We start from the raw sequence: 10,066 nt of genomic DNA on the forward strand, positions 1-10,066 counted from the left end.
TGAGGTAGTATTATAGTAGTTATATTCTTGTATATAGGAGTAGTATTATAGTAGTTATATTCTTGTACATAGGAGTAGTATTATAGTAGTTATATTCTTGTACATAGGGAGTAGTATTATAGTAGTTATATTCTTGTACATAGGAGGTAGTATTATAGTAGTTATATTCTTGTATATAGGAGTAGTATTATAGTAGTTATATTCTTGTACATAGGAGTAGTATTATAGTAGTTATATTCTTGTACATAGGAGGTAGTATTATAGTAAGTTATATTCTTGTACATAGGAGTAGTATTATAGTAGTTATATTCTTGTACATAGGAGCAGTATTATAGTAGTTATATTCTTGTATATAGGAGTAGTATTATAGTAGTTATATTCTTGTACATAGGAGTAGTATTATAGTAGTTATATTCTTGTACATAGGAGTAGTATTATAGTAGTTATATTCTTGTACATAGGAGTAGTATTATAGTAGTTATATTCTTGTATATAGGAGTAGTATTATAGTAGTTATATTCTTGTACATAGGAGCAGTATTATAGTAGTTATATTCTTGTACATAGGAGTAGTATTATAGTAGTTATATTCTTGTACATAGGAGCAGTATTATAGTAGTTATGTTCTTGTACATAGGAGCAGTATTATAGTAGTTATATTCTTGTACATAAGAGGTAGTATTATAGTAGTTATATTCTTGTACATAGGAGTAGTTTATAGTAGTTATATTCTTGTACATAGGGGTAGTATTATAGTAGTTATATTCTTTTACATAGGAGGTAGTATTATAGTAGTTATATTCTTGTACATAGGAGGTAGTATTATAGTAGTTATATCTTGTACATAGGAGTAGTATAGCAGTTATATTCTTGTACATAGGAGTAGTATTATAGTAGTTATATTCTTGTACATAGGAGTAGTATTATAGTAGTTATATCTTGTACATAGGAGTAGTATTATAGTAGTTATATTCTTGTACATAGGAGTAGTATTATAGCAGTTTATATTCTTGTACATAGGAGGTAGTATTATAGTAGTTATATTCTTGTATAGGAGCAGTATTATAGTAGTTATATCCTTGTACATAGGAGTAGTATTATAGTAGTTATATTCTTGTACATAGGAGTAGTATTATAGTAGTTATATTCTTGTACATAGGAGTAGTATTATAGTAGTTATATCTTGTAATAGTAGTATTATAGTAGTTATATTCTTGTACATAGGAGTATAGTAGTTCTTGTACATAGGAGGTAGTATTATAGTAGTTATATTCTTGTACATAGGAGTATTATAGTAGTTATATTCTTGTATATAGGAGTAGTATTATAGTAGTTATATTCCTGTACATAGGAGTAGTATTATAGTAGTTATATTCTTGTACATAGGGAGTAGTATTATAGTAGTTATAGTCTTGTACATAGGACCAGTATTATAGTAGTTATATTCTTGTACATAGGACCAGTATTATAGTAGTTATATTCTTGTACATAGGATGTAGTATTATAGTAGTTATATTCTTGTACATAGGGGGTAGTATTATAGTAGTTATATTCTTGTACATAGGAGCAGTATTATAGTAGTTATATTCTTGTACATAGGAGTAGTATTATAGCAGTTATATTCTTGTACATAGGAGCAGTATTATAGTAGTTATATTCTTGTTTATAGGAGGTAGTATTATAGTAGTTATATTCTTGTACATAGGAGTAGTATTATAGTAGTTATATTCTTGTACATAGGAGTAGTATTATAGTAGTTATATTCTTGTACATAGGAGTAGTATTATAGTAGTTATATTCTTGTACATAGGGGTAGTATTATAGTAGTTATATTCTTGTACATAGGAGGTAGTATTATAGTAGTTATATTCTTGTATATAGGAGTAGTATTATAGTAGTTATATTCTTGTACATAGGAGTAGTATTATAGTAGTTATATTCTTGTACATAGGGGTAGTATTATAGTAGTTATATTCTTGTACATAGGAGGTAGTATTATAGTAGTTATATTCTTGTATATAGGAGTAGTATTATAGTAGTTATATTCTTGTACATAGGGGTAGTATTATAGTAGTTATATTCTTGTACATAGGAGGTAGTATTATAGTAGTTATATTCTTGTATATAGGAGTAGTATTATAGTAGTTATATTCTTGTACATAGGACCAGTATTATAGTAGTTATATTCTTGTATATAGGAGTAGTATTATAGTAGTTATATTCTTGTACATAGGAGTAGTATTATAGTAGTTATATTCTTGTACATAGGAGCAGTATTATAGTAGTTATATTCCTGTACATAGGAGTAGTATTATAGTAGTTATATTCTTGTATATAGGAGTAGTATTATAGTAGTTATATTCTTGTACATAGGAGCAGTATTATAGTAGATATATTCTTGTACATAGGAGTAGTATTATAGTAGTTATATTCTTGTACATAGGAGCAGTATTATAGTAGTTATGTTCTTGTACATAGGAGCAGTATTATAGTAGTTATATTCTTGTACATAAGAGGTAGTATTATAGTAGTTATATTCTTGTACATAGGAGTAGTAGTAGTTATATTCTTGTACATAGGGGTAGTATTATAGTAGTTATATTCTTTTACATAGGAGGTAGTATTATAGTAGTTATATTCTTGTACATAGGAGGTAGTATTATAGTAGTTATATTCTTGTACATAGGAGTAGTATTATAGCAGTTATATTCTTGTACATAGGAGTAGTATTATAGTAGTTATATTCTTGTACATAGGAGCAGTATTATAGTAGTTATATCCTTGTACATAGGAGTAGTATTATAGTAGTTATATTCTTGTACATAGGAGTAGTATTATAGCAGTTATATTCTTGTACATAGGAGGTAGTATTATAGTAGTTATATTCTTGTACATAGGAGCAGTATTATAGTAGTTATATCCTTGTACATAGGAGTAGTATTATAGTAGTTATATTCTTGTACATAGGAGTAGTATTATAGCAGTTATATTCTTGTACATAGGAGTAGTATTATAGTAGTTATATTCTTGTACATAGTAGTAGTATTATAGTAGTTATATTCTTGTACATAGGAGTAGTATTATAGTAGTTATATTCTTGTACATAGGAGGTAGTATTATAGTAGTTATATTCTTGTACATAGGAGTATTATAGTAGTTATATTCTTGTATATAGGAGTAGTATTATAGTAGTTATATTCCTGTACATAGGAGTAGTATTATAGTAGTTATATTCTTGTACATAGGAGCAGTATTATAGTAGTTATATTCTTGTACATAGGAGGTAGTATTATAGTAGTTATATTCTTGTATATAGGAGTAGTATTATAGTAGTTATATTCTTGTACATAGGAGCAGTATTATAGTAGTTATATTCTTGTACATAGGAGGTAGTATTATAGTAGTTATATTCTTGTACATAGGAGTAGTATTATAGTAGTTATATTCTTGTACATAGGAGTAGTATTATAGTAGTTATATTCTTGTACATAGGAGGCAGTATTATAGTAGTTATATTCTTGTACATAGGAGGTAGTATTATAGTAGTTATATTCTTGTACATAGGAGCAGTATTATAGTAGTTATATTCTTGTACATAGGAGCAGTATTATAGTAGTTATATTCTTGTACATAAGAGTAGTATTATAGTAGTTATATTCTTGTACATAGGAGTAGTATTATAGTAGTTATATTCTTGTACATAGGAGCAGTATTATAGTAGTTATATTCTTGTACATAGGAGGTAGTATTATAGTAGTTATATTCTTGTACATAGGAGCAGTATTATAGTAGTTATATTCTTGTACATAGGAGGTAGTATTATAGTAGTTATATTCTTGTACATAGGAGTAGTATTATAGTAGTTATATTCTTGTACATAGGAGTAGTATTATAGTAGTTATATTCTTGTACATAGGAGTAGTATTATAGTAGTTATATTCTTGTACATAGGAGGCAGTATTATAGTAGTTATATTCTTGTACATAGGAGGTAGTATTATAGTAGTTATATTCTTGTACATAGGAGCAGTATTATAGTAGTTATATTCTTGTACATAGGAGCAGTATTATAGTAGTTATATTCTTGTACATAGGAGCAGTATTATAGTAGTTATATTCTTGTACATAAGAGTAGTATTATAGTAGTTATATTCTTGTACATAGGAGTAGTATTATAGTAGTTATATTCTTGTACATAGGAGCGGTATTATAGTAGTTATATTCTTGTACATAGGAGTAGTATTATAGTAGTTATATTCTTGTACATAGGAGTGGTATTATAGTAGTTATATTCTTGTACATAGGAGCGGTATTATAGTAGTTATATTCTTGTACATAGGAGTAGTATTATAGTAGTTATATTCTTGTACATAGGAGCGGTATTATAGTAGTTATATTCTTGTACATAGGAGGTAGTATTATAGTAGTTATATTCTTGTACATAGGAGTAGTATTATAGTAGTTATATTCTTGTACATAGGAGGTAGTATTATAGTAGTTATATTCTTGTACATAGGAGGTAGTATTATAGTAGTTATATTCTTGTACATAGGAGCGGTATTATAGTAGTTATATTCTTGTACATAGGAGGTAGTATTATAGTAGTTATATTCTTGTACATAGGAGTAGTATTATAGTAGTTATATTCTTGTACATAGGAGTAGTATTATAGTAGTTATATTCTTGTACATAGGAGTAGTATTATAGTAGTTATATTCTTGTACATAGGAGTAGTATTATAGTAGTTATATTCTTGTACATAGGAGTAGTATTATAGTAGTTATATTCTTGTACATAGGAGTAGTATTATAGTAGTTATATTCTTGTACATAGGAGTAGTATTATAGTAGTTATATTCTTATACATAGCAGTAGTATTATAGTAGTTATTCTTGTACATAGGAGCAGTATTATAGTAGTTATATTCTTGTACATAGGAGGTAGTATTATAGTAGTTATATTCTTGTACATAGGAGCAGTATTATAGTAGTTATATTCTTGTACATAGGAGTAGTATTATAGTAGTTATATTCTTGTACATAGGAGTAGTATTATAGTAGTTATATTCTTGTACATAGGAGTAGTATTATAGTAGTTATATTCTTGTACATAGGAGGTAGTATTATAGTAGTTATATTCTTGTACATAGGAGTAGTATTATAGTAGTTATATTCTTGTACATAGGAGGTAGTATTATAGTAGTTATATTCTTGTACATAGGAGTAGTATTATAGTAGTTATATTCTTGTACATAGGAGCATTATTATAGCAGTTATATTCTTGTACATAGGAGCAGTATTATAGTAGTTATATCCTTGTACATAGGAGTAGTATTATAGTAGTTATATTCTTGTACATAGGAGTAGTATTATAGTAGTTATATTCTTGTATATACCATTTAGTATTATAGTAGATATGGTAGGTGATGGTGTAGTATATGGATATAACTTGGTATATTTGCACACGTTTCCTCTTGCAGGTATCTCTCACCAGTTGTAGTCTGTAGTACAGCACATTATGCTGCCACTATGAGTCCAGGAGATACATATATCTGTATATTTGGTTCGGGTCAGTGGGACGTGCCAGGACTCACAGTCTCTGTATTCCGGTTTCTCCGGCCTCCATTACTCTCCCTTGTACATATTTAGTAGTGAGTCATCTCCTGGACTGCCTGGTATGCCGGTGTTCAGTATAATGTCCTGTATACTGCGCTGTGACTGGTGTGATATACAGTATATATACCTCCTCCCTCTTATAGAACATGTTTTCTGTATCCTGTGAGTGATGGATGATTGCTGCCCCCTTGTGGTTATTGTCAGTATAGTATATGTGTGAAGCTCCAGGCGATGGCAGTGACGTTGTGTGAACAATCCGTACATATAGTCAGTGACTGTACTGGTGTATCCACACCGCTGTGATACTGTCTGGTGTATCTAAGCCTGTCATGTGATCCCTGCCCTGACCATGTGACCGTCTTGCAGGCAGGTCGGTGGCTCCAGCAGTTCGGCCGTCTGTTCCTTTAATCTTGGAGACATTGAAGCCGCGTTTAACGGGAACTACAAGGAGCAGAACAAGGAGAGTTCCAAATGGACGCGATACACAGGGCCGGTGTCCAGTCCTCGGCCCGGCAGTGTGAGTATTAACACCCCATCCTGTAACACTCTGTGCTGCTGGGAGCTTTGTCTGACCTCTTATTTCCCACCTTCTAGTGCTCCTCAGGAAAGTTCTCGGACACAGATCTCAACTTCATGAAGGATCACTTCCTGATGGATGACAAGGTCTTACCGGCCAACAAGCGCCCCCTACTGATCCAGCAGAGTGTGAGCTACACCCAGATCGCCATTGATTCAGTGCGCTCCCTGGCAGGACATCCGTATACCGTCATGTTCCTGGGCACAGGTAATGGTCAGCGCGCTTCTGCCCTCTGCTGGTGGAACTTAGAACTGCTCCTTTATTAATGGGCCCCTCTGTATTGCAGATAAGGGATCAGTACATAAGGCTGTGCTGGTGAACAAGGGCACCGAATCTCATATCATCGAGGAGCTAAAACTGCTGCCGTCTTCTGAGCCCATCGAGAGCCTTCTACTGGAGCCCAGCAAGGTGAGACGTCTACAGGGCTTTATAGGGGGATCATTCTCTGTTATCAGCCGCCATCTCTAGTACGGTAGATTACAGACACCGCCCTGCCATGACAGTGTGACGTGTATATATATATATATCATATCTCCTGCAGAAAATGTTGTATGTCGGCTCCAGAGATGGCATCCTGCAGGTCCCCCTGGCCAACTGCAGCGTATACAGGACATGTTTCGAGTGTATCCTGGCGAGAGACCCCTACTGTGCCTGGGATATGGCCAACCAGGACTGCCGCATGGTCCCATCTACCCAGGAGAACCGGTAAGTGGTACCCCAAAATGTCAGCCCCCAACACCTCCATCCAGACAGACCAGGCTAAGATGTCTCCAATCTCCACAGCGACTCCTGGCTGCAGGATATAGAGAATGGCAACCCCAACGACACGTGTCTGAGCCCCGGAGCGAGAGGAAGAAGCCACCGACCGGGCCACGAGGCCGAAAACCCCCCCACCAGAGGTGAGAAAAGGGAGTACATGGGGTGATGTCACCGCTCTCTAGTATACGGATAGGCTGTATTCTCAGTGATGTCACCGCTCTCTAGTATACGGATAGGCTGTATTCTCAGTGATGTCACCGCTCTCTAGTATACGGATAGTCTGTATTCTCAGTGATGTCACCGCTCTCTAGTATACGGATAGGCTGTATACTCAGTGATGTCACTGCTCTCTAGTATACGGATAGGCTGTATTCTCAGTGATGTCACTGCTCTCTAGTATACGGATAGGCTGTATTCTCAGTGATGTCACCGCTCTCTAGTATACGGATAGGCTGTATTCTCAGTGATGTCACCGCTCTCTAGTATACGGATAGGCTGTATTCTCAGTGATGTCACCGCTCTCTAGTATACGGATAGGCTGTATTCTCAGTGATGTCACCGCTCTCTAGTATACGGATAGGCTGTATTCTCAGTGATGTCACCGCTCTCTAGTATACGGATAGGCTGTATTCTCAGTGATGTCACCGCTCTCTAGTATACGGATAGGCTGTATTCTCAGTGATGTCACCGCTCTCTAGTATACGGATAGGCTGTATTCTCTGTGATGTCACCGCTCTCTAGTATACGGATAGGCTGTATTCTCTGTGATGTCACCGCTCTCTAGTATACGGATAGGCTGTATTCTCTGTGATGTCACCGCTCTCTAGTATACGGATAGGCTGTATTCTCTGTGATGTCACCGCTCTCTAGTATACGGATAGGCTGTATTCTCAGTGATGTCACCGCTCTCTAGTATACGGATAGGCTGTATTCTCAGTGATGTCACCGCTCTCTAGTATACGGATAGGCTGTATTCTCTGTGATGTCACCGCTCTCTAGTATACGGATAGGCTGTATTCTCTGTGATGTCACCGCTCTCTAGTATACGGATAGGCTGTATTCTCTGTGATGTCACCGCTCTCTAGTATACGGATAGGCTGTATTCTCAGTTATGTCACCGCTCTCTAGTATATACATAGGCTGTATTCTCAGTGATGTCACCGCTCTCTAGTATACGGATAGGCTGTATTCTCAGTGATGTCACCGCCGCTCTCTAGTGATTGGCTGTATTCTCAGTGATGTCACCGCCGCTCTCTAGTGATTGGCTCTACTCTATGATGTCACGGCTCTCCTGTATAATATTTGTGTTCTTCCCTCTCTTGCAGTCGCTAACTACAGCCGCCCGTATAACTCCATCGTTGAGCTCCTGTGCCCGCAGCTTTCTTCTCTGGCCTCGTACACTTGGAGACGTCTCGGGCAGTCTCAGGACAGGCAGGTGGTCACTCCGGCCGGCAGTCTGGTTGTTATAGTGAAGAGTGAGACCCTGGGTCCCTACGAGTGCTGGGCCAATGAGAAGGGGTTTAAGTACAAGGCGGCTCAGTACTGGATCAAGGACCAGAACGGGGTGGGGATCAGCCACCGGGGCGCCTACAACGGGGACAGTAACATGGCCTTGGAGAACGGCGTCTCCTTCAGCAGCGAAGCGCACGACTACTACAAGCCCTTTGTGGCGGTGACGGTGCTGCTGACGCTGACGCTGTGCGGGTGCCTGTGTTTGGCGCTCTACACCTGCAGGGACCAGATCCGAGCCAACAGTAAAATCCAGAGCTGCAGCACGCCCGAGTCCGACAAACTGGCCGGCCACAAGAAGCAGGAGACGGCGCCACTCAATGGCTTCTGCCAGTACAGCAGGAGCATCACAAAGCCGTGCTGTGTCCCCTGCAGGGCCGGCGGCAAAATGGACGTAGACAACAACAGCGTCAACCTGACGCCCAATGGGGGAGCAGACGCCGCCTCCGATGTCTGAGCGGCCATCTTGTTTTTGTACGGGGGGTCATGACGGATCTTCTGGTCGCCATCTTCTACCTCTCCAGCACTGCCACATGGGACCAAATAAGACTTATTGAACCATAAGCCAAGATGGCCGCCTGGCGTGAGGAGCCGGGGCGGGCGGGACGACTGTTACCCCTTTTATAATGTGAAGCCACTTGTACATAGAGACCGATGTGACCACTGCCGCCGCCATGATGGACGAGCCGCGCGGAACACGTGTGACTGTGATCATGTGTGTGAGCACCAGACGTGTCCGTGTGTCCAGCCACTGATATAGGGGGAGGGGGGGTGTCCAGTGTCCCGTGTCTCCTGGTGTCGCAGTACCGTATCAGTATTATAGGGGGCGCTGTGTGCATGACCAGACACTGCCACATGTCTACATTGTGTTTTATAATAAAAGACAAAATCTGTGAGGACAAAAGTCATCTCTGCAGAACATCGCACCTCCTGGTACATAGTGATCTATCCTGCAGACTATTACACCACTGACCTCTCTGCAGAACATCGCTCTGTCCTCACTACCTCCTGGTACATAGTGATCTATCCTGCAGACTATTTCACCACTGACCTCTCTGCAGAACATCTCTCTGTCCTCACTACCTCCTGGTACATAGTGATATATCCTGCAGACTATTACACCTCTGTCCTCTCCACACATCTGCAGAACATCACTCTGTCCTCTCTATCTCCTGGTACATAGTGATCTATCCTGCAGACTATTACACCACTGACCTCTCTACACATCTGCAGAACATCTCTCTGTCCTCTCTACCTCCTGGTACATAGTGATCTATCCTGCAGACTATTACACCACTGACCTCTCTACACATCTGCAGAACATCACTCTGTCCTCTCTACCTCCTGGTACATAGTGATCTATCCTGCAGACTATTACACCACTGACCTCTCTACACATCTGCAGAACATCACTCTGTCCTCTCTACCTCCTGGTACATAGTGATCTATCCTGCAGACTATTACACCACTGACCTCTCTACACATCTGCAGAACATCACTCTGTCCTCTCTACCTCCTGGTACATAGTGATCTATCCTGCAGACTATTTCACCACTGACCTCTCTACACATCTGCAGAACATCACTCTGTCCTCTCTACCTCCTGATAC

At 37.9% G+C, this 10,066-nt stretch overlaps 1 protein-coding gene across 1 annotated transcript; it reads left to right on the top strand.

Annotated features, from left to right (window-relative positions):
- Positions 1-5,843: 5,843 nt before the first annotated feature.
- LOC142214654 (semaphorin-4A-like) lies at positions 5,844-9,350 on the top strand. The gene is made up of 7 exons (XM_075283594.1): positions 5,844-5,870; positions 5,983-6,129; positions 6,207-6,396; positions 6,476-6,597; positions 6,731-6,894; positions 6,973-7,088; positions 8,274-9,350. The coding sequence occupies exons 1-7, from the start codon at positions 5,844-5,846 to the stop codon at positions 8,912-8,914; spliced, it is 1,407 nt and encodes a 468-aa protein (XP_075139695.1). The 3' UTR covers positions 8,915-9,350.
- The last annotated feature ends 716 nt before the right edge of the window (positions 9,351-10,066 follow it).

Source organism: Leptodactylus fuscus, chromosome 7 (assembly GCF_031893055.1).
Source record: "Leptodactylus fuscus isolate aLepFus1 chromosome 7, aLepFus1.hap2, whole genome shotgun sequence".
Taxonomy (NCBI): Eukaryota; Metazoa; Chordata; class Amphibia; order Anura; family Leptodactylidae; genus Leptodactylus; species Leptodactylus fuscus.